Source organism: Megascapheus bottae, chromosome 6, assembly GCF_031878675.1.
Source record: "Megascapheus bottae isolate mThoBot1 chromosome 6, mThoBot2.hap1, whole genome shotgun sequence".
Taxonomy (NCBI): domain Eukaryota; kingdom Metazoa; phylum Chordata; class Mammalia; order Rodentia; family Geomyidae; genus Megascapheus; species Megascapheus bottae.
Genome location: NC_143514.1, coordinates 81250024 through 81274240, shown reverse-complemented (window position 1 = coordinate 81274240; position 24217 = coordinate 81250024). Strand labels below are relative to the sequence as shown.

The following is a 24217-nucleotide window of genomic DNA, read 5'->3' as shown; positions in this document are numbered from 1 at the left end:
ACAGACAGGACAGGGGAAGACCAGGACAACAGGTGCATTCTGGCATTCCTGCCTGGAGCCAGCCTGTGCCTAGCTGGTGCTGCATTGGGAAGAATGAAGGCATGGAGGTTGCTCTGTCCTGGTTACAAATGCAATGGCCAGGGACTGGCCTGCCTAAGGCCTGGAAGGCCTCACCAAAAATGGGAGGCTATGGCTGGGTGCCAGTGACTCACACCTGTAATCCAAGCTAGGAAGGAAGCTGAGATCTGAAGATCAAGGTTCAAAACCAGCTCAGGGAAGAAAAGTCCTTGTGACTCTTATCTCCAGCTAACTACCCAGGTGGCTTCCCTTCAGGAGCCAGGGGGAAAGGTCCTCAAGTCACTTGTGGGTGTGGAGTCCAGTTCTCCGGGTAGTGGAGGCAGCTCTGGCGGCAAGCAGCAGAGTGAAGATTGGGAGCAGACCCCTGCCTGCTCTGTCAGACATGCCCACGGGAGCTCAGCGGCTCACTGTCCCCATCTGTAAGCGGAGACATTTTCATACCCTCTGGGCAGGCTGTGTGGAGTCCTTCATTTCCTTCACAGCCTGGCTGGACAGTCATGGTCACCTAAGAAGTAGGAACACCTCAGCCAAGTGCCCTGCCCAGTGTCCCTCAGGGCCAGCTCCAAGGAGATGATGGACGTTGGTCAGGGAGCCTGAGGTCCTTTCTCTGATGGATGGTTAAGCTCCGGTCCATACTTTCAGACTCCCCAAGCCCCAGACCCCAGCTGCCTGACTGCATTTCCAGACACGTCATAAGCAGTTAGGAAGACAGGCCTGCTCTCCTCCCTTCCACTGCCCCCTTCACTCCCGCCCTACACCTGCCAGTCAGACCTGCTGCCAGGCAGCTCCTACCCCCTCCCCCTCCCCACAGGGGCTCTGGATACCCTTTCTCTCACACACCCTGTCAGGTTGTTTTCTCTCAGCTCTAAATGATCTCAAATAAGGTCCATGTTGCTTGCAGATTCAAGCTGTGCATATTAGCCACTCCAGCAGCCTGCCAGGTCACCATCCCCTGGCCTGGAGCTGACAGTGTCTGCCAGCGCTGGGGAGCTGGCCACAGTCAGGCCATGTGCATGTGGCTGGAGAAGCCGCTGCCTCGGCAGCCCCCATGGAGCCTGGACACAGCTGTTACAGTCTTCCACCGGAAGGGACCTCTGCTCCTGCTCTCCCACCATCCTGACCAAAGCCACACCGCCCAGTGTCCCCAGCACAGAGAAGGGAAGGATTCTCAAGTCTCCTCCTCCAGGCTCTGCTCACACGAGTCCCTGCTATCCGGCCTTGAGCCTGGCCTGCAGTTTTGGCTGTTTGGTTGCGTGGTTACAATGGGACTCCAGACATGGCATGTGACAGGCATGTGGGGATTGAGAAACTCCCAGTCCATACCCAGACTCCCAGCCTGGGTGGGGAGGCTGTGTGCGAGGACTGTGTGAGAGCTGAGGGTAAGAGTGAGGGGCCCCAGGGGATAGCGTCCAGTAATGCCTTCCCTTTCTTCTGTTCCAGACGGTCCAGCCTCGTCATCACCACCAAGATCTTCTGGGGTGGAAAGTAGGTGCCATCGGAGGTTGGTGGGGACTCTGGTCAGAGGGCAGTCAGCTGACCCAGAGGGTGGGTGTGCTGGGCCCAAGGCTGGTGGCATTCACACCGCTGTCAAACCCAGAAAGACTGCTGCTCATTTGCCTTACGCTCAACCTCATTTGATTTTTATTTTTTTCATCATGTGCTTTTGCCTGATTGCCAGGGTAGCATCGTAGAAAGTATGGAAAACAGGAAGTTAGTGAGCTCTCCACACCACCCCCATTTCCCTGGGAAGTCAGCCTGTCTGGTATCGGGCTCTGTTTCCTCTGAGGCTGGACAGGTTCTGTCCATATGTGTTACAAGTAGGGCTTGGGGTGGCCCCTCAGATTTGTAACCCTCCCTACTTGGGAGAAGATCAAGAGAATCACAGAAGTTTGGCAAGACGCCCCACCCATCTCAACCTCTAAAAATCTGGGCATAGTAACTGGTATATGCAGGAAGTGTAGCTGGGAAGACCCCAGGCTATCCCAGACAGGGCAAAAAGGACTGGATTTTGGCTCAAATAGTAAAGGCCTACCTATAAAGTACCAAGTCCTTGAGTTCAAACCAAGGAGCTTTATGCCCAGGCATAAAGCAGAACTCTATGTGGAAAATAGCCAGTGTAGTTGAGTGCCAGTAGTTCATGCCTGTAATACTAGCTACTCCAGAGGCTGAGAGCTCTCACTAGACTCGAGCACCAAAATAACCAGCAAAAACCTAGACTGGAGGTATGATGGTAGAGTGCCTACCGAGGAATTCTCAGAACTGAAAAGAAGAGAACACACACACACATACACACATGTATTCTTGATTTTTTTTTAAATCCAAGCCAAAGGGAAGTGTGAATGTGAAAGCCAGTGCCACCCTGAGGTCAGCATCTAGCCCAGTACTTGGTCCATGGGAGTTCAGCTCACAGTGGAATCAGGCGGCACCTCGTGTTTGCTGACCTACCTTTTTAGCCTAACAGCATTATAAAACTTTTCCTGGAGGCTCAGATCAGAGGAACACAGTTTGAAGCCAGCCCAGGTAGGAGGTCCTCATGAGACTCTTATCTCCAATTACACGAGCACACACACGCACGCACACACACACACACGCACACACACACACGCACACACACGAGCACACACACGCACGCACACACACACACACACGCACACACACACACATACACACACACGCGCGAAAAAAAAAACCAAAACACTGGAAGTAGTGCTGTGGCTCAAAGTAGTAAAGCAAAAAGAGCTGGTGACAGAGCCCAGGTACTGAGTTCATGCGTCAGGGCCAACAAAATAAATAGATAAATAAGATCCCTAAAGATTCCCTAAAACCATTTGCAACCTCACGTGCTGGGCTGTTTTTCAGAGCGGAGACTGAGCGGGGCCTCTCCAGGAAGCACATAATAGAAGGTGAGCAGGGGCTCTGGAGTGGGCTCCATACCCACTGACAGGGGACAGCTGGAGCTCTGGTTTGATCACTTCCTTAGACGTCAGTGGCAGGAGGTGGCTGGACACAGCCTGGGTGTCCAGCCAGGCTGGTGGGTTTTCGGTGGCTTTTCTGGTTGAGTTTTTGTTTGTTTTTTGTTTGTTTGTTTTTTTCCCGTCCTGGAGCTTAAACTCAGGGCCTGGGCACTGTCCTTGGACACTTTTTGCTCAAGGACAGCACTCTGCCACTTGAGCCACAGCACCACTTCTGGCTTTTTCTGTGTATGTGGTTCCGGGGAATCGAACCCAGGGCTTCGTGCATGCTAGGCAAGCACTTTACCACTAGGCTACGCTCCCAGCCCAGTGGTTGAGTTTATTTTTGGGGGGTAATAGTCTATGAAACATCTTAACCCAGGCCTTCCCACCCCCTGGAGCAGGCGTGTTTACTTTGGGTTCTGAGCGGATGAAAGGCCTTGCTGCTGAGCTCAGCCCCCAGGGTCTCTATATGGCCCTGACAGAGGCCCTTCCATCCTTGCAGCCCGAGGAGGCTTAAGGACCAGGCAGGCCTGTCACGGGACGTCTGACCAGGGGATTTTCTCTCCCTGTGGGACAGACCTGTGGTGGCTTCTCACCACAGGAATCCATCCAGGGTGTCAAAGCTGCATCTGAGGGAGAGGCTCTATCTCCATCCCTGAGCTGGGCACAGGAGGGTCCATAATTATCTGTCCAGATGTGCTAACTGCAGTGACCATCCCCTCCCCCCCAGGCCTGAAGGCTTCTCTGGAGCGGCTGCAGTTGGAGTATGTAGACGTGGTGTTTGCCAACCGCCCAGACCCCAACACCCCCATGGAAGGTAGGCGCTCCCCAACTGCCAGTCTCTCGGGCCAGTGGGTTCTGAAGAACAGAACCAGGCTGACCGAAGGTCTGCCCTGAGGCCCTGGCGGCTGGCAGCACAGCCCACAGGGCACGCAGGGCAGAGGCTGGTCGCCAGGGCGGGGTTGAGGGTCCAGGCTCCCCAGCTGCCTCCTGGCTGAGTCACAGCGCCTCCTCTGCGGCGTTCACAGCTGGCTGTGTTCAGAGCTGGGCGGCATCTCCTCTTCTCTGGGCTGTTGATGTTTTACAGCACAGTGCAGTAAGATGGTGGGCAGAAAAGACTCTGGGAACTTGTTGCCTTGTTTTCAGCCTAGTTCCACCAGAGGTTTTAGGAATCTTTTTCTCTGAGGGATAAATGGTCACCTAGAGGAGGAAAAGAAAAAAAAAAAGCTAAGTTCAGCCCTTTGAAAAGCAGTTTGGGTTTCTTTGGTGTCTATTGATTCTCTCCACTCCTGGCTCGCAGCCCCTCCCTCTCCCCACTCCCTGCACCAGCATCTTCTCATTTATGCTTTGCTGCTTTGGGGTCTCAGAGAGTTAAGTTGTGTTTGTTGTTTGTTGTCATCATTTGTGTGTTGTATGTATACATATAGTCTCTTCTTTCACGTTTTAACAGAATGTGTGTTCTTCACAAAGTACTGTGTGCGTCCCTGCCCCTTATCATACCACGCCTCTGTGTTCCCACAGCTATAAACTCTGGTCTCTTTAAATCTTTCTTTTATCACCAGGGGACCCATTTAGTTCCTCCAAGGCCAGGACATTCGTCATAGAAGGTACACAGTACCCTGAGCCCACCATTGACTTCTGATCCGAGCTGCATTTTATGAGACAGTGTTCTTATTTATAAGACCCTCTGGCCCCCAGTGACAAACCTCTCCATAAAATGCTTAAGAGGGGAGGGGGGCACCCCACGAGGACACCTTGCAAGCGAAGGGAAAGCCAAGCCGCGCTGGGACCTTGCCACCACCCGCGCTGTCATTCCATCTCCCCAGCACGCATGCCCCTCCCGTGCCTGCCTGCCTGCGCTGAGCTGCCCTGGCCGGCCTTCTTTCTGCAGGGGGAGGGGCTCCTCTTGGTCCGAGGATGCTGCCATCCCTCCGGGCCCCTGGCCTTGGATGGTTCTGTGGGAAGGGTTGGGAAGACCCAGTTTCCACAAGACTTCAGAACATGTAGCCCCCCCCCCCAAAGAAGTCCTGTCCCCTCCATAGCTCACCTTTGACAAGCAAAGCACCCCAGCCAGCACCCCCCCCCGCCGCAGAACGCGCTGACTCTGTGAGCACAGTGGCAGTGTGCTGCTTGTGTCCTCACACCTGTCACCCGGCCTCTCGTGGAGACACAGGCTGTGGACTGGCATCGTTCTAGACTCAGCCTGGGGCCTGGCCTCCGTCATCCCACAGCACAGGCCCGGCCTCGGTCCCCCTGTCACTTCAGGGTCCTGGCTGCCAGCTGGCCCTGCCACCTGAACCCTCCCATGTATTATTTGTGAGACAGTAATGGCGTCCTGGCTTTTGGCAGCAGCTGGAAGGATTGGGCGCCCCTGCCAGCATTAAATATTGAAATGAAGGATGGTTGTCCCCACTTCGGGGCTCAGGTGAACGTGCAGTGCCTCTCCCCACTCTGTATCAACTCCACACCAGGCCTGCCTCTACCCAGATCCTCCAGGGACCCGCAGGGAGCCTGCGTCAGACAGTGTCACCAGGCCCTGACCCTCAGCCTCGTCTCCTGGGCTTGGGTCAATGCCTCCCTATCTTGGCATGAAAAGGGCATCACGGGGCATCATGTAGTTTCACTGATTGGGATGTTTATGACCAGAGAGCTATGGGGAAGGGAGGGCAGGGGAGGACAGGGAGAGAGGGAGGGAGGCAGGCTGGCAGTAGGGATTCTCTGGCTTCATTCTCTCTGCCTTGGCTGGGGAAAAAAGAAAAGAAAAGAAAGAACAGGATGCTGGGCTGTATGGTCACAGGTGGGTCCAGAACCGAACCAGGCCAGCCAGGCAGGAGACAGCTAAACTGGGAGATCCTGACGCCCCTCCAGACCTGTCACCCTCCCTACCAGCCACCACCCTCCCCACAGCCCATGTGCTGGCATTAAATCAGCTGACCCAGGAGGCCCAGACTCCCTCCCCAGTGCTCCCCACCAGGCTGGGCCCGAGGGGGAAGAGGAGGTCCTGCAGGGGTGGAGACCAGGGTGTGGTTGTCCAGGGGGTCTGGGGGGGGACCCTGCTGGAGCAACCCAGCCCCCCACCAGCCATAATGGTCCTAGCAACAGCCCCTGGAATGTCCGAGTTGGGTGGAACTCAGCCAGCGGGGTGCTAAGGGACCCATAAAACAGGACGGATGGGAGCCGCTGCCACCCTGCAAGGGTGCAGGCACTGGTGGGCCTGACTGCCCTCCCTTCCCGCCACCTTCGCACCCCCAGCCGTCTCCAGGGACTCAGCCCCCATCTTGGTGGCAAATGAGGAGCGGGCCCTGCGGCAGGGAGGGCTCTGCCAGGTGGATGTTTCCTCTTGGTTGTTAGAAACGCTTGTTCTTCCTCCTTCCCCGCCTCCGGCTGGAACTTGCAAGCACTGTACTGGACTAGAAATCCATGGAGCAGCCAGCTGCTCTTTATCCCGCACAGCTGAGGGACGTTTGCAATTTGAAAATAGAAGGCCATGTTCCATGTTCCAAACTACGACATTCCCAGGAGGCAGAGGCTACCAGGGGGCCCCCGGCCAGCAGGAGCTTAGGTCTCACAGAGCTTTTTGAATACCAGAAAGGAGCTATTAGCCTGTGGGTGGTAGAGCCCCCCACTCTTAAAGATGACATGGCATGCCAACCATTCACTCCTAAGGCCGTGGGGAGGTTCCGCTTTGCAGGGTTTGTTATTTCCAGAGAAACTAGAGCCTCGTCACTGTCTGCGCCAAGCCGTGGCCCCTCACAGCGGGGACGCCAGGCGCCCACTGGCCAGTGCGGGGCTGCTTTGAGAGTCGAGGGCATGGTGCCCACAAGGCTTTCCTATCTTCTGGCTCTCTGGGCACAAGGAGATGGGCCCCAAGCCCCCTGCCCTCTGGGGCCACACGGAGACCTCCCCGATTCCAGAGGGAGTGGAGGAAAGGCACACAGTGGGCAGAGCCTTGTTTCCTTCCCGTTGCTTTCTGCCAACTCATCATCGTAATATGTCGCAGCCTGTCTGGAGTGATCAGGGACCCCAGTGTCCCCGTGACAGAGACCCCCACACACTCCTAGAGCCTAGGTCTCATCTTCCCTCCTCTCTGTGAACTGCCCCGGAGATACCAGTCCACCACGGCCTCTTGCTCGAAGTTCCCATCGGGCTTGTGAGCGGTTGGTTCCTTATTTTCCCTGGTGCAAGGCTCTCACCCCAGCCCCACCTGCTCTGAAGCCAGGAGGTACACTGCTTGCAAGATGACTGCAGCCTCTCTCCCTCCTCCCAGCACCCTGCCTGCATCTGCAGAATGTCCGCGGGCTGGGCCTGAACCCGCGCCGGCCCCACCCACATGCCCCCTTCTCTCCCGCAGAGACAGTGAGAGCCATGACGCACGTCATCAACCAGGGCATGGCCATGTACTGGGGCACCTCCCGATGGAGCTCCATGGAGATAATGGTAGGTGGCCGGGCGTGGTCTGCGCCTGGGGGCAGGGGCGGCGGGCTCAGCTGTGCCAGGAGAGGGCGGGACAGCTGGGCAGTCCTGGCCACAGGCCGTGCACACACTGACCTTGGCATGAATCGTGGCCCTGGACAGATGCTTCGCCTTCTCTGAGCCTCCGTTTCCCCACCTAGCGTGGCCCGCCCTAAGGCTTCACTGCATCTTCCTCAAGGTCTCCCAGCTGGAAATTGACTTCAGAAGCCCTTGTCAGAACTGGCCTTTGGTGCTGGTGTCAGCCAGAATTTGTCGTTTCCTCATCTGTCTACAGCCAGCATTGGGCTGCACCGCCCCCCAACCTGAGTCTCAGAGCAGAAGGAACAGGGCCTACCTCCGCGTGTGGAGGCCTCAGCCTGGGCTCACCCCAGGGTAGGAGCAGAAAGAAGCTACAAGCACCCATCACGGGAGAAGAATGCTGTCGCTGGGTCCAGGGACCCAGACTGTGGCCAGGCCAAAACAGCACAGCTGTCAGCCCCTGAGCCAGCTCCTTGGCTCCTTGCCAAGGCCACCCGGCTTTTCCAGCTCACTAGGGCTCCCAATTCCCTGGAAAGCTGGAGGGTGGGGCTTCCCAGGACTGCCTCAAGCCCTGCCCCTGGGTTCCTCGGCCCCAGATTGACATGAGACCGTCTGGCCCCCCCCTGCACCCACAGGAGGCCTACTCTGTGGCCCGGCAGTTCAACCTGATCCCGCCCATCTGCGAGCAAGCCGAGTACCATATGTTCCAGCGCGAGAAGGTGGAGGTGCAGCTGCCCGAGCTGTTCCACAAGATAGGTCAGTGCCCCCTGCCCCCCACAGGCCCCAGGCCTGGCCTCGCCCGGCTTCTCTGCCCCCACGGGCCCCAGGCCTGGCCTCACCCAGCTTCTCTGCCCCCCATGGGCCCCAGGCCTGGCCTCACCCGGCTTCTCTGCCCCCACGGGCCCCAGGCCTGGCCTCACCCAGCTTCTCTGCCCCCCATGGGCCCCAGGCCTGGCCTCACCCAGCTTCTCTGCCCCCACGGGCCCCAGGCCTGGCCTCACCCAGCTTCTCTGCCTGCCACAGGCCCCAGGCCTGGTCTTGCCCAGCTTCCCTGCCCCCACGGGCCCCAGGCCTGGCCTCACCCAGCTTCTCTGCCCCCCATGGGCCCCAGGCCTGGCCTCACCCAGCTTCTCTGCCCCCACGGGCCCCAGGCCTGGCCTCACCCAGCTTCTCTCCCTCAGGCGTGGGCGCCATGACCTGGTCCCCTCTGGCATGTGGCATCGTCTCTGGAAAGTATGACAGTGGCATCCCACCCTACTCCAGAGCCTCCCTGAAGGTAGGTGAGCAGGAACACGGCGGGAGGGCTGCTCCGGGCAGGTGGCCTTGGTACGGGGCATATGACCCCATCCGCACCTGGAGGGGACAGGCCCTCCCCCCACCTCCACCCCTCACAGTGGCCAACCCACTGACGCCTTACCTCCCTCCATCACCACCCAGCATCCGGGATGCGCTCGGAACGAGTCATGGTTGGCTCGGTGGCCTCCCCCACATGGAGAATCAGGAGGGTCCCCACCTGGGGGCCCAGAGTCCCAGAACCCCAATCCAGGGTCCACCCTCTCCCCAGCGGAGGCCTGGGGTCCTGGGACTTCCTCAAGGTTGAGGAAGACCTCCTGTGGGCCAGACATGGCCGCCGCTGCTTCAGGCCACCCCACTTCTGGGAGAAGGGAAGGTTGGTTACGCCGGCCTCCCAGCCCAGCCCCAAGCTGAGCGTGTCCTCCAGGACAAGGCTGGGCTCCTGCTCCATCCACCAAGTCTGGTTCTCAATGAGTGTGAGGCCGAGGCCAGGGAGGGAAGCGTGCTGCTGGGCCCACGTGACCCCCCACGGGGCTGTGCTCCTCTCCCAGGGCTACCAGTGGCTGAAGGACAAAATCCTAAGCGAAGAGGGCCGGCGCCAGCAAGCCAAGCTGAAGGAGCTGCAGGCCATCGCCGAGCGCCTGGGCTGCACCCTCCCGCAGCTGGCCATAGGTACCGGGCTCTGGGCCCTGGAGGTGGGCTGGCGTCCCTTGGGAGATGGTGGGGTTCCTGGGAGCGGCACTGTCGGTGGTGAGGACCCCAGACAACACCCCTCACCAGCCACAGGTAGCCAGGCTGAGCGGCGGGGCTGCACCCACGTTCCTGGGGAGGAAACAGAGGTCCTTGAGAGCCAGGGCCCGTCGACTGGCCGTGGAGTAGGGAGTCCCCCCGCTCCTCTACCACCCCCTTAGACAGAGCCTCACCTACCACTTCCGGGTACCCCCACACAAGGAACAGGTTAGCAGACACCACACCCCATGAGCCGGCTGCTCCCTCACCTCCCGTCCCGCCCACAGCCTGGTGCCTGAGGAACGAAGGCGTCAGCTCTGTGCTTCTGGGTGCCTCCAACGCTGAGCAGCTCATGGAGAACATTGGAGCCACGCAGGTGAGCACGGGCTCCCATTCACGGGGCAGAGGGGGAGCTTCCGCTGGCGCCCGCGTGCGAGAGGCAGAGCCCGGCGAGGTGCAGTGCCTGGGGACGAGGCCCCGCCAAATCCAGGGGCACGGGGCTAAGTCACTCCTGTCCTTGCAGGTCCTTCCAAAACTGTCATCTTCCATTGTCCACGAGATCGATAGCATTCTGGGTAACAAACCCTACAGCAAAAAGGACTACAGATCCTAAGTCCCTCGCCACTGCTCGGACAGTTTCCGGTCCCCCCTTGTCTCTGTTCGCTCGCTTATGCTGTCTCGAAGCCAGGTGCAGTGTGGTTGGCACCCTTGGGAAGACACCACGCCCAGGCGTCATCAGGAAATGATCTCCAGGTCGCTGCCAGACGCTGCCCGCTGCTTCGCTGGATAATGTCAGATTTGTGCCGGGGAGATGGCATTGGTTAGGAAGGACATTCACTCGGCCGTGTCCAAGCCTGGCACCTCTGGCACCTCCCCGGAGGCACCGTGCTCTCCCAGCCAGGGCCCAAGTCAAGGCCAAGCTGAGGCCTGGTTCAGTCCTCAGGGCAGGCAAGCCTGGCCTCTCCAGGGCCCCCTCCGCCAGGGCCCTGGTGGTTAGAACAGGGCTTCCTCTCTGGGCACCAGGGTACCTCCTGTGGGGTTCAATTTCTGATCCCTTCCAACACCCTTCCCCTCCCAGACCTGCCCCCTGCTATGCACACTGGGGCAGAAGGGGCCACCCTTACCCTTGCTGGCAGGGGCAGGGACCAAGAGGCTCGGCTCTGTGGATCCCAGGACAGTTGAGGCGGGCTCTGATTTACAAGTACTCAGCCCACCTTTGTCCCCACAGATGAGTGGCCTGGAGCAGGCGTGGGGAGCACTCGGCAGGGTGTGATGGAGGAGGGGCCCAGGAACAGAAGGGTCCAGTAGAGCAGGGGTCCAGTGGAGCCCCAGAGGGCCCTGGGCTTTCAGTCCACCACTGTGTCTGGACAATGCTGAACCATGGCTAGACTCCAGCTGCTACTACAGTCCACAGATGGCAGCAGGCTGGACCCACTTGTACAAGGCAGTGTTCTAAACTCCTGGAGCCCCTCTAACTCCACTGTCCTGTACTGAGAACATGCTTACAGCCCCGTGCTGACGGAGGGGCCCTGGGATTTCTGTGATGCAGGCCCAGAGACTGGGGGGACATTACCCAGCCACAACCCTCTGTGGTAGGACAAGACCCCAGGACCCTTTCCCTGGAGAGTAGCTCACGGGAGGTGAGGGGAGGGAGAGGAAAGAGCAGGACACCAGCTCATAGCAGTGGGGGTGGAAGTTCCCTCTGCCTGGAGGCCCAGCCTCTGCCCATCTGCAGGGGCAGAGCTCTCGTAGATCCCAGCCTGCCCCACCCATGCCAGCCTCATGCCCAGGGACAAGCAGGGCCTAGCCCTACCCCACACCCTTCCAGGTGAGCACAGCAGTTGCTGCTCTGCCCTTCAGAGTCACTGCTGGCTTCCCAGCTGGAAGGGGGCCTGGGCTGCCAAAAGTCACAGGACAGGTAGAAAGAGGGGACCAGGCCTCTGCTTCCTCCTCTCCCCATCACCTTCCGGTAGACCCTGGGGCTTGGAGCCTTTGTCCCTGCTTGTATCCAGGCCTGGCCGGCACAGCTCTGTGGGTGTGGGAGGACCCCTGCCCCACCCTCTAGCAGAGGGCCAGGGGGCTGCGGCCAGCTCCTCCATGCAGGCCTGCAGTACCAAAGAGTAAGACCTTGCCCTTCCTTGCCGGCAGGGAATGGCCAGCGCTGTGCACACTGCGGCCCCCAGCCCAGTCCACTGATGGAAGGTGGACAGACCGGGGCACGCATGCATGCACTGGAGTGTCCACAGACGGAGAGGCCAGGGCACCAGACAAACTTCGCAGATGCTACAGTCTGTGCCCCAGACCCAGGCAGCAACGGGGCCTGACGCCAAAGCACTTACAGGATAGGCAGGGTGGGGCTGTGCTTCTGGGGGCGGGTCCCCCTGAGCAGCTGGCCAGGCCATTGGAGGAAGAACAGGTGCAGACAGCCTCAAAGGAGGGGACTGGCCCCTCAGGGGTACAGCTGCAGACCTAGGTCCAGCGGCTGTCTCCCTGGACCCCAAGTCTGACTTTCATAAGCCTCAGCCAGCCTCCCCACCTCTCCATGAAGCACAGACCCCAGGGTCTGAGTTCTGGGAACCCCAGCGCCCACCTTCCATCCTCCACGAAGTACAGAGCCCAGCTCAGGTCCCAGCAGGAGTGGGATGAGGCTCGTGGGAACCAGACTCCCTTGCTCGTGGGTGGAGCCCATCGCTCGCCCCACAGCTGAGATCAGACCCGAGGTGCCGGGCGCTGTTGCCCTGTCCACGCAGCCCTGTACATAACGCGCTTTTGTCCCCTTTTTTAATGACTGCCCTCCGCTAAGGCGCTCGCCAGGCAGACACCACCTCCACCGTGTGCTTCCTGAGACTCAGGCCCAGCCACGTATTTATGGAATGACAATAAAACCCTGCCCGCCCATCAGCCTGAGTGCCTCTGTCTCCTCCCGTCCCTCGTCTCCAGCTCAGGGCTGGGCTAGCATCTGCACCACAGGGCAGAACCACCTGAAGACCAGATCTCCCAGCTCCAGATCCTGTGCCCAGGGTGGGAGAGGAGCAAGGGCTGCAGGGGTGAAGGCTGGGGTCAGCCATGGGGGAAGGGGCCAGGAGACACACCCCACCCCTCCACCCCTCTAAGGTGCTTTGTCCCAGGCCCTGTGGCAAGTAGAGGTGCCTCTGGGCACCCACATACACATCCTGTAGACACCTCTAAGGGCCCAGTGTGCACTGGATGGGGGAGGGCAGGGTTGCTACGCCTCTGGGGACCAGTGGCCTCCGTTCTCACCACAGCAGGGGAGCGGAGCTGGGTGTTCTGGTTTCCCTCTCCTGGAGAGCGAGGTTGAGCTTCCAAGGCTGGGGGAGACACTCCCGTGTCCCACACCCCTTCCCAGAACCAGCTCGCAGCCAGGTTTCCATCCATTGAGACACTAAGAACCACTCCAACGCAATCCCTTCCCACACGGTTTATTAAAACACAGAAACCAAAACGTACACACAAGTACCAAGTAAAGGTGGCCACGTAAGCCAGTCCCCATCCGCTCCCCCAGACCAATACTGGGGACAAGAGATGACCACAGAGGAGCCTGGGTCCAAAGCATGGCTCTGGCCCACCCCCGGGAGCCTGGCTGAGCCCTCACACCCGGCCCAGAGCTTCCTGCCCCCACCAGCAGAGCTAAGCAGGGCAAGGAGCCAGAGCTCCGTGGCTGGGCCCATGCCTCCCTCACAGCCAGCGCAGACCCAGGGCAGGCAGCGCGCCCGCCCCCTCCGGGCTGGAAGGAAAGAGCGGCTGGGGCTCGGCCCTGAGAGTTCAGGACGCACAAATACACCCAAAGGGGCCCTTTCTGGGTTATCGCACCTAAAAAAATACTTTGTTTTAAAAAAAAATCTGAAAATGAAGAAGGGGAGATCCATAAACACGAGGACGCCAGTGACTGGGCGATGCACCACCACCTGTAAACTCTGGGAATCGAAAGGGGCAGCAACCTACCACGGTCCACCCCTGGCCACAGCCAGGCCAGCCAGGGTGGAGGGAGTCCAACTCAATGCCCACCTCACCCTCCATGCCCTCCACGCCCCAGCCCTGGCTCTGTGTCCACCCTCCAGGCTCCTGAGCCTTACCCTCCACGTGCACCCAGGACGTGGGCTGGGGCCTAGGTGGGACAGCACCCAGAGGCCTCTGGGAAGGGAGTCCCAGCACCCAGGTTGCCCCTGGCCTGGGAGGCAGGAAACAAAGGCGACTGGAGGGTGGCATCTCTTACCAGGGTCTCAGGGAGACAGGCCTCATGCAGATGTGGCCCAGAGATCGCCCAGGCCCTCCAGACGTGTCACCCCAACCCGGCCGGCGTCCGCTGAGAGCCTTCCTAGACCCTCAGCCGACCTCACCAGGCCAACTAAAGCAGCCGCAAAGGGAAGAATGTGGTCGCTACTCAGACCCAACTTGCTGCCCAAGAACCCGGATTCCTCCAACAGCAGCACCACAGCCAAGCTGAAGGTGCCAAAGACACAGACGCGGCCCTGACCCCATCTCCATGCTGGCAGGATGCCACAAAGGGACCAAGATGGAAATATTCTGGAGGACCTTTCTCTTCTCCCCCACCCAATGGCAGCAGCCCTCCCTCCGGGCCCCTCGGTGCCCCTCTTGGAACTGGGGCAGGCAGGCTATGGGTGCTGCCTCCAATCTGGAGAGAAGCGGGTAAAGGGTCTGGGGATGGGGCGATGCCAACACGGGGTAGAGGAAGGAGTCCCGGAGCCCTGCCTTGCCTGCCACACGCTTCCAGACGCCACACTGTGAGCCACGGGGCCGACCCTCCGGCAGGCCCAAGGGAAGGAGTTGAGAACTCGTGGCGTCATCCTGCCTGCAGGCCTCACGGGCTCCACCAGCCCAGGCTAGACAGCTCTCCCCAGGTGAGCCGCGTGGTGCACGTCCTGGAAACAGGTGTGCTCTGGCCCTGCGCCTCTCCACCGGCAGGGCTGTCTCCAAGGCTCCTCACCGACGGTGCAGAGCCCGACAGCTTTGGCGATTTGGGTGGAATGACATGGAGGAGTGGCCGTGGAAGGAGCCTCGGGGGTCCAGCCCTCCAGGGGTTCAGATGCTTAGCAAAAGGCCAGGCAACTGTCCACAAAACAAACTACACAGACCTCTGCCCACAGAGACTCTATCCCTGGAGCCTTTCCCAAGGAGCCGAGTTCAAGTCCCTCCAGGTGCCCTGCCTGCAGGCCCAGCCAGCTGCTCGTCCCGGCTAGCGTTTCTCTACCCTGGTGGCTCCCAGTGCAGGGCTTGGCAGCCATCTGAGGTGACACGAAGCTGACTGGCCAGCTCCCTCACCTTCCACCCAAACTCAGACCATTCCCCAGACCAAGGGCTCCCATGGATGGAGCAGGGGTGACATGGGGTCCAACAGTGGCCAGGTGTGAAGATGGCCTCAGGCTTCCGGGTGTCCCTGCCCTGACCAAGGATCAGCCAGCGGGGGGGGGGGGGGGGAAGAGGGGGAGGGGGGAGGGAGGAGGGGGGAGAGGGCGGTTCCCAAGCAGGCAGAAGCCCAGAGCAGGGCAGCTTGAGTTCTAAGTGTGACCAGGTGCCATGTTGGGCCCAGCTGCCTCACGGGGCTTCAGGAAGCTTCTCCTCTAGCCTGGAACTGGGTGACAGACAGCGCTCTGGGCCGGCATCTCCCCTACGTCATCCAATTTTTATCAAGACAAATGCGTTCAAGGCTTCGATAGGAAAGTGCAAAAGGTGTACAAATAAATGAAATCTCTTCTAAGAAGTCGTCTGGGGAAGGTGGCCAAGGGGCCACCGGGTGGGGTGTGGGCTAGGACGAGCTGGCGCCCCGGCCGCCCCGCCCTGGGATGGGGTCCCTCCGCCGCTTCCTCCTCCGTCCCAAGGTGGCACCAGCTCCTAAAAAGGCAACAGCGCCTCTCACGCAAGGGTTCGGCAGGCAGCCTGGCAGGTGCGGCTGCGGGAAACAGACCAGTGTCAGCTCGGAGTGACCGGGGACAGCATGGCCTGAGAGCCCGGGGCCAAGACCTCCCCCCACAAGGCCAGGCATGGGCGCACCCCCAGTATGGGAGACTCCCCAGAGCCCAGGGAGGCAGCCAAGCAGGATGCACCCTGCCTCTACCCTCAGGCTGTCCTCTACGAGGACAGATAGGACTTGGAGGAATCGTGACTGCAGTGATGGTGGGCGTGAGAGTGGGGAGCTTCTCCAGACCCAGCTTCCTTCTCCTGGCCAGCAACTCCCCCAAACCCTCCGCCGCCCCAGGCAGCTCCCTGAGGTACAGAACCATCACCGAGCAGAGCTGGGGTGATGGGCAGGTTCGGGGCTGGGAGCAGCTGTCCCCAAAGGGAGGCTGAGCGTGCCACGCACGCACGCACACCCAACACATACACGCACACTATGCTCACATGTACGCGGGCACATCCAAGTCCACTGCCCTTCCTATCCTGTCTCCCAGTCTCCCGGTGGGCAGCCATCCCCAAAGTGGCCAGCGTCCCCAAAGGGGGCTGGGATAGGAGACTCCAGGCCAGAGGGGCTCTCGCGAGACCCGGGTTTGGGGAGATGGGTTGTAGTGCATAGATGAGCAGTTCTAACCAGCCAGGGGTCACAGGCGCCTCACCTCGGCTGGAAATGAGCGCGGCAACGGGGGGACGTCTTGAGAGTGGCTAGATATCTGCCGAGGAGAGAGAGGAGAGCGCAGGCTTGTGGGCGTCCACAGCAGCGGGCAGCAGGGCCCGGCAGGGCTCCGAAGTGCATGCTGCCCGGGAGCGCGGGCACCTACCAGTCACATAGGGCCCCAGGGGCATCTGGTTGTAGTTGACAATCCCTCCCGGTCCAGGGCCCCGGAAGTTGGGCCCAAAGCTGCTGTTGTACATCTGGGAGGAGCCAAAAGCGCCCTGGAGGCAAGGATGAGCTTTACAGGCACAGCGTGCCGTCTCGACCCCCACCCAGCCCCCAGCCAGAGGTGCCCAGGCGGGGCAGGGGGACGGCTGGGGCACGCTCGGGCCAAGGCTGACCTGCTGGATGGTGGGGTCACCGGCACGGTTGGTCAGGCGGCTGAGGATACTACGCTCAGACATCTGCAGGCGAGCGGCCACGGGGGGAATCCGAGAGAGCATGGAGGGCAGCCGCGTCACGTCCGCCTTCATGTCACTCAGCAGCTCCTCCAGCTGGTTCAAGACTGCGGGGTGAGCACAAGGGTGGAGGCGTGGGGCCCTGCTGGGGGGCTATGTACAGGGTGTTATGGCACATCCCCACAGCAGACACCAGGGGGCGCGCTTCATCAGACCCTCAAAGCCGGCAGAGCAGCACGCTGCCAGGGGAGGCGTCAAGCTTCAGAGAACCCGGGAGCATCTTAGGAGAGAGCCAGACACCACACCACGCCACGCATGCAAGACATCCCTCCTAAGGGCAGCCTGGAGGCCCACCCCAGGGGTCCCGGCATCGAAAGGCCTTGTGGGCATTGGCTCTCCACCAGCCTGAGAGCTCCAAGGACAGAAGGAGTCCAAGGACTGCAGAGAGAGCTGGAGCGAGGGCCAAGGTCTGAGTCCCAGGAGATTTGGACAAATAACTTCACCCCTGAGTTCCAATCTCCTCATCCTTCGTGGGGCCACTAAAAATGAGTCACCGGAGCAGGTTTCCTTTTATAGGCATTAGCTCGCCATAAACTGCAGCCTTTACAATGCCCAGGGCCTGCCCTCCAGGCCTTCAAAGAAAGAAGGCACCTCAGTTTCCCAGCAAGTGAGATAATCTGCTGCCCAGCAGACGGTCCCAGACCTGCCGGGGAGGCCCTCGCCGCTGGGCTCAGCAAGAAGGATGCCGGAGCCTTTCCCGGGACGCAGGGCGGGGGCTGCCTCACCCTTGTGCAGGACGGCGTTGGCAGGCTTGTTCCCAGCGAGGGACTCCTTGGACAGATGCTGGTGACTCTCGGCAAGGCACTCCACCTCGGCCAGGCGGGCGTTGAGGGCCATGGCCGGGTGGTTGGGGTCCTGGGTCATGTTGAGGTACGCGGCCCTCCGGAGCTGCTCCTCAATGACCAGCGCCTGCTCCAGCAGCTGAAGGGGGACTGGGCATTGGCCTTCCCTCTCCTCCTGGATGGCCACTCTCCCCCCCCCTCCACCAAGGAGGGCATCTTCCCACCACTATCTATGCTCGTCTAAGCTGATCATCCTGTTCTGTGGGGTAGGCCTGGTCCAGACAAGGGTCCCATCCCAGCTGACTGCATGGATGGATGGATGGATGGATGGATGGGTCGATGGATGGATGGATGTGGATGGACGGATGTGGATGAATGGATGGGTGGGTGGGTGGGTTGATGGATGGATGGATGGATGGATAGATGGATGGATTAATGGATGGATGGATGTGGATAGATGGATGTATTAATGGATGGATGGATGGATGGATGGATGCGGATGGATGGATGTGGATGGATGGGTAGATGGATGGATGTGGATGTATTAATGGATGGATGGATGTATTAATGGATGGATAAATGGATGGATAGATGGATGGATGGATGAATGGATGGATGGATGTGGATGGATGGGGTGGATGGATGGGGTGGATGGATGGATGTATTAATGGATGGATGGATGAATGGATGGATGGATGTGGATGGATGGGGTGGATGGATGGGGTGGATGGATGGATGTATTAATGGATGGATGGATGAATGGATGGATGGATGGATGTGGATGGATGGATGAATGGATGGATGGATGGATGGGTGGATGGATGGATGGATGTATTAATGGATGGATGGATGGATGAATGGATGGATGTGGATGGATGGGGTGGATGGATGGATGGATGTATTAATGGATGGATGTGGATGGATGGGGTGGATGGATGGATGGATGTATTAATGGATGGATGGATGAATGGATGGATGGATGTGGATGGATGGATGAATGGATGGATGGATGGGTGGATGGATGGATGGATAGATGTATTAATGGATGGATGGATGGATGTGGATGGATGGGGTGGATGGATGGATGGATGTATTAATGGATGGATGGATAGATGGATGGATGGATGTGGATGGATGGGTGGATGGATGGATGGATGGATGGATGGATGTGGATGGATGTGGATGGATGTTTGGATGAATGGATGGATTCCCAGGTCTAGGTACACAGGAAGGAGCTTGCTCTGGGCCTTCATGAAAACCATCCCTTGCTAAGCCCCCTCTCCCAACCCCGGCCTTTCCACTTCTGCCGAGGACTGACCTTAAACCTGCGGGCGAGGAACTTGTTCTTCATCTCTAGGTAGTTGCCCTTGTGCACCTCAGACTTGAAGGGCTCGTTGAGGATCATGTACCTTGGATCATTCTGGATGTCCTGCCAGCGGGCATAGCCATGCCTGGGGGAGGCCTTGTTAAGGGCAACACTGGCCCAGGAAACCGTGCAGCCCAGCAGCAGGACAGGGCAGGGGACACCCTGGGCCACGGCCAGCTGGTTGTGTACACCCAGGGGAGCAACTCAGATCCGAGACCAGTGGCTGCAGCTGACAGTCGTGGTGGCTGCCCCAGGCAGCGGTGCCAGGGGCCAGCGGTGCCATACCAGCACTGAGGCTTTCCAGGGCCTCCATTCAACCACCACACTCAGGACCCAGCCAAGACCCGCCAGTGGGGCCAGACTACTTGGAGGGGCTCAGAAAGGGGGTGGGCCACACTGGACTAAGGGGGCCCCAAAGGCAGGGACTGCTCCGAGAGGGCCTGGTGACAGCCCAGGCAGCACGGAGTGACGCCGGGCAGGCCAGGCAGGCCAGGACTCCCGCAGTCAGCAGAAGCTAGGAAGGGGCAAGATGACTCCCCAGGCCCTCTGGGGGCTCCACGGCCCACAGTGTGACAGGCCAGAGAGGGACCAGCCTGGTCACTCAGGATACGTCACGATGCCCGCCAGCAGCCAGTAGTCATGGCGCCGGTGCCAGATGTCGTAGATTTTTCCTGAGGACACAGCTGCCCGCTCCTCATTCTGCCACAGTGTGTGCAGCTCTGGGAAGATGGCCAAGGGAAGGGTGAGGGGTGCCCTGCCAGGCTATGCAGACACAGACCTGGGGGAACCCCTGGGCCCCGCCTAGCACCCCGCCCCTGACATGCATCTCCCAGGGACTCCAAAGAAATGCGTGCAGCACTCTACTGCTCTGTTACCAACCATTCACACACAAGTATAAAAGAGCCATCTACCCAGACCGCTAGGAACCAGAGTCGGGAAGTCCGCAATAATCCACCGCCGCCCCCCAGTACCTGTGAAGCCTCCATCTGCGATGTTGAACATGAATTTGAACTTCCCACTCTTATCCTCCTTCTTCCCCTCCTCATCTTCCTCTCTGTCACCATTTTGCTGAGTTTCAGAGGGCTCCTTGTCCTCGGGCTTGGGGTCATCTGTGCAGGGACAGACCAAACTCTCGTCGTGCGGAAGGCACTGCCCAGGAGCCTCTTCCCACCAAGCCTGGGGACTCACAGGCAAACAGGACTTGTCTCTTCCTCTAGGGCTCACTAACAAGAGGGATCTCGAGGGTCCCAGCCAGCATCCCCTCTCCCACCATCACATCCTGTCAGAATGGACAGCTCATGTTTCTAAGTGACAGCGTGACAGAGCAGCCCAAAGCATCTGATCTGAGGGCTGCTATTCGAGAACATTCTAGGGCCTAGAAATCACCAGGCTGAGCCCTAATGCTCCAGAGCAATCTCCATGACGAGCTCCTCTCCCTCTCTAGGTGGCTGGGCCACGGGAAGGGTGAGAACAGGGCGAGGGGAGGGGCTGAGCCCTGCAAGGAAAGGGCATCGTGCTGTATGGGGCTAACGTGCCCTGGCCTCCATCACCAGCTCCAGCCAAGGCCTGGGGACAGGGCCCAGGAGACTGGTCAGGGGCCATGTGGCACCCACAATAGCACAAGGGGCAGCACCTGGCCTGAAATCACTGCCATCCCCTCTGCTGTAACTCAGACTCAGCTCCAGCTTGTCCAGAACTTTCTCCTTCTCAGGAGCTGCATCGTCTGAAAGACATGGAAGGCTGGTGGGCAGAGGCCCAGGGAGGCCAGGTAGGGCCCCCACCCATCCAGGGAGGAGGAGCAGGGCCCCCATCTGTCCGTCCATCCAGCAAGGACACTGAGACACACAGGAACATCCCAGCACACTCCTCCCTCTCTTCCTAGGCCTCCCGCACAGACAGCAAAGGATGGGAGTGAGTACCTAGCAGCAGGGCAGCCATGTCCACCCCAGAACGCCTCTGACACACCCAGAAAAGCTGGGCGAGAGATAGAACTATCGCTGGACCTCTGCTGCCTGAGTAGAGAGGATCTCGAATTAAACAATGATGACCAAGAAAGCAAACATAGGGCCGGGAGTTTGGCCTAGTGGTAGAATGCTTGCCTAGCATCCACGGAGACCGGGATTCCATTCCTCGGTATCACAAATGTAGAAAAAGCCAGAAGTGGTGCTGTGGCTAATGTGGTAGGACGCTAGCCTTGAGAAAGCCCAAGGGCAATGCTCAGGCCCTGAGTTCAAGCCACCCCAAGACAAGAAAGAAAGAAAGAAAGAAAGAAAGAAAGAAAGAAAGAAAGAAAGAAAGAAAGAAAGAAAGGAAGGAAGGAAGGAAGGAAGACCAAAGCTGAGTGCTGGTGGCTCATGAATGGAGTACTAGCTACAGAGGGCTAACACTGGAAATTGTGGTTCTAAGCCAGCCAATCAGGGAAGTCCATAAAACTCTTGTCTCCAACTAACCACCCAACAACTGGAAGTGGAAGCTGAGGCTCTCAGAGTGGTAGAGCACTAGCCTTGAGCAGAAGAGCTCAAGAACAGCAGCCAGGCCCTAAGTTCAAGTTCATGACCAACAACTCAAAAAAAATTTTTAAGGAAATTAAACCAAGTTGAAACTAAAATGCTGGGCCAAACATTAGCTGTCTAACAACAGTCAAACAAACAGCTAAATCTATCTATAGTCCTATCATTCAAGAGAAATGCAGGATAAAAATTTAAGACTACAGAATTAACCATGTACTTTTCAAGTGAATTGGAAAGAAGGGGTTATAAGGACTAGTCAATCAATTCCAAGAGATGGTAGAAAAGGAGAAAAAAAGAGGCAAATGCAGTACAAAAAGAGAGATTCATAAAAGCATATAAGCTTTGTGCTAGCTGCAGTCAAGGTTTCTGGGACATGAGTCCACTTGCAGATGCTGGCATTTTAATAAAAACTCCCAATTCGACCTCGTAAAGTTTGGCTTCTCTGTATCTCACTGATCAAATTCCCGTACAACATCTAATAAACGTAAAGAGATTAAACTTCCTAGCTAAAAGACAGACACCATGATTAGATTTAAAAACAGACCCACTGTTTACAAGAGATACCTAAAACACAATTACATGGAAACATAAAAGTAAAGTACAGAAGAAAACATTTGCCAGGCCTATACCAGAGAAAGAATATGTATCTATAAAAAGTCCATGAGACCAGGTGCCAGTAGCTCATGCCTGTAATCCTAGACCCTCGGGAATTGTTTTAGGGCGCAGCTAGAGTTCTTTTTTGGATGATAATATTCTAGAGGAAGGTGGAGCTGTAACCCAAGTGGTCAGAACACTAGCCTTGAGCAAAAGAGCTCAGGGACCATGCCCAGACTCTGAGTTCAAGCCCAATACCAGCACACACACACATAAAGAAAGGCTGGGTATTGGTGGCACACATCTATAATCTTAGGTACTCAGAAGGCTGATATCTGAGGATCATGATTCAAAGCCAAGACAAGGGCAAGATAGTCCATAAGACTCTTTTTTTTTTTTTTTTGGCCAGTCCTGGGCTTGAGCTCAGGGCCTGAGCACTGTCCTTGGACTTTTTCTCGAGGCTAGAGCTCTATCACTTGAGCCTCAGCACCACTTCCGGCTTTTTTCTATGTATGTGGTACCAAGGAATCGAACCTGGGTCTTCATGCATGCTAGGCAAGCACTTTAACCACTAGGCCAAACTCCCGGCCTCAATAAGACCCTTATCTCCAATTAACTACTCAAATAAAGTCAGAAATGGAGCAGTAGCTCAAAATGAAAGAGCACTAGCCTTGAGCACAAAAGATCTGGGACAGTGCCCAGGCCCTGAGTTCAAGCTTTAGGACTGGCACGCGCGCGCACACGCACACACACACACACACACACACACACACACACACACACACACACACAATGTCCTAGAAGTAAACAACTGAATCAGCTGCACAGGCTTTGAATTGTTTTGTGAGATATACTGCAAATATATGATGTGTGATATATTACATTTTAAGAAGCCTAAGGTAGTACTTAGGGGTGCATTCCTATAATCCCAGCCTTCTATAATCTTAGAAGGCTGAAGCTCCATCTCTAAATGAATGAGGAAAGGAGAGAGCAAGAGAGGGAAAGAAAGGAGGAAGGGAGAGGACACTAGAGAAAGGTGAGCCATAGATACAGACAAAAGTAAGATCCATAGAAATCAGCCTAAGCAAGCATTTGAGTTAGAATCCGTCATTAAAGCATAGCCCAGGACCCAGAATCTCTGGGTAGCAGTCACCATTCAGTTTCCCCAGTAGAGCCCTGAGCCCCTGTTCAGGTAAGACACAGCCCCGGTGGACCACTGAGCCAGGGACAGACCTGATGACAGTGGCTCACCCGCTGCCTGGCTCAGCCCCAGGATTCAGAGGCAGAGGCCTGCCAGCTTACCTTTCAGTAGCTGCTCCGGGGAGGGCTGGGCCTTCTCCGTCTCCTCTGACCTCTCCTCTCGACCTCGGTCCTTGCTGTCAGAGCTCTCGTGCTTGTCCTCCACCTCTGCTCTGTCCAGAGCTGTAGGCAGGACCTAAGGAGGGGCAGGGTAGGTGGGAGACTCAGCAGGAACGCAAGGCCAGCCTCTTCCTCAGGCCCAGAGTGCAAACTGGAAGTCAGAGGATCTGCATTCTACCTGACTGGACAAAGGTCTGTGAAGACCCCAACTGGACCTCCAGCACAGGGCCGGCCTCCCACAGCCTCCATACCTGGGGGTCCAGGGGCTTCTCTGACTTCTGCAGCCCTGGCTCCTTCTCATCCAGATAGCCCAGCTGGGCTTCCATTTTGTCTGAAAGATTAAGGGCCAGACAGGTGGGCACAGGCATACGATGGGGTTCCCAATAATGAGACAGGGGGCCTGGCTCTCAGGGAGCTGGGGGCTGGGCACCTCCAGGAGAGATGAGCAGGATATCTGGGTACACCCGGCTGGACCCCTCCATGAAACATCTGCCACAGTAAACGTGTGGGGGCGAGGCGGGGGGGGCGGCCTGGCTGGGGGAGAGCAGGAAGTGGCTGCTAATGGACTGGGAGCTTTCCCTGGAAATATAGGCAGAGGAAGCCTGAGTGCAGCCACCACCACGTTCCAGGCCTTTGCAAGCGTGAACGAGGTGGTACCTGTGGAAACCTAACCCCAAGCCTGTCACCCCCAGGAGAGACCTCAGCCAGCAGCCTCCTGGGGGAGCCTGTCTTTTGTGGTGTGTGCCAGGACTCGGCGCTACTCTGGCCTTGCCACCCACTTGCCCGACCCAGACCTGGCAGGCCCAGAGGGGCGGGCGGGAGGTGGGCAGGGCTGGCGGGCACCGGCGTGTTGGGGTCTGAGATGACCTCCCCGGGCAGCTTCTTGCTCTCGGGCCCCTCGGGGACCAGGTCTGGGGTGCTGTACTTCCCATTGACATGCTCGAACTCCTGCACCTG

At 58.2% G+C, this 24217-nt stretch overlaps 2 protein-coding genes across 10 annotated transcripts in view; one reads left to right on the top strand and one right to left on the bottom strand.

Annotated features, from left to right (window-relative positions):
* Window positions 1-12446, top strand: part of Kcnab2 (potassium voltage-gated channel subfamily A regulatory beta subunit 2) — a 77954-nt gene extending 65508 nt beyond the window's left edge. For 6 of the 9 annotated variants that reach the window (XM_090335959.1, XM_090335953.1, XM_090335958.1 and 3 more), the window contains 10 exons: window positions 1519-1563; window positions 2938-2981; window positions 3763-3849; window positions 4595-4639; window positions 7384-7469; window positions 8159-8279; window positions 8705-8799; window positions 9368-9488; window positions 9833-9921; window positions 10069-12446. In XM_090335959.1, coding sequence (XP_090192085.1) covers window positions 1519-1563; window positions 2938-2981; window positions 3763-3849; window positions 4595-4639; window positions 7384-7469; window positions 8159-8279; window positions 8705-8799; window positions 9368-9488; window positions 9833-9921; window positions 10069-10158 — 823 coding nt within the window. In that variant the 3' untranslated portion in view covers window positions 10159-12446. The remainder of the gene's footprint in view (window positions 1-1518; window positions 1564-2937; window positions 2982-3762; window positions 3850-4594; window positions 4640-7383; window positions 7470-8158; window positions 8280-8704; window positions 8800-9367; window positions 9489-9832; window positions 9922-10068) is intronic. The other 3 variants (XM_090335961.1, XM_090335960.1, XM_090335963.1) reach the window with 1 other exon arrangement.
* A 2983-nt stretch (window positions 12447-15429) lies between these two features.
* Window positions 15430-24217, bottom strand: part of Chd5 (chromodomain helicase DNA binding protein 5) — a 52695-nt gene continuing 43907 nt past the window's right edge. Inside the window, exons 31-42 of the mRNA XM_090335964.1 lie at window positions 24055-24214; window positions 23512-23591; window positions 23204-23336; window positions 20431-20520; window positions 19769-19906; window positions 19408-19516; window positions 18750-18882; window positions 17375-17570; window positions 16533-16696; window positions 16298-16412; window positions 16136-16189; window positions 15430-15474 (exon numbers count right to left, since the gene is read on the bottom strand). Coding sequence (XP_090192090.1) covers window positions 16182-16189; window positions 16298-16412; window positions 16533-16696; window positions 17375-17570; window positions 18750-18882; window positions 19408-19516; window positions 19769-19906; window positions 20431-20520; window positions 23204-23336; window positions 23512-23591; window positions 24055-24214 — 1326 coding nt within the window. The 3' untranslated portion in view covers window positions 15430-15474; window positions 16136-16181. The remainder of the gene's footprint in view (window positions 15475-16135; window positions 16190-16297; window positions 16413-16532; window positions 16697-17374; window positions 17571-18749; window positions 18883-19407; window positions 19517-19768; window positions 19907-20430; window positions 20521-23203; window positions 23337-23511; window positions 23592-24054; window positions 24215-24217) is intronic.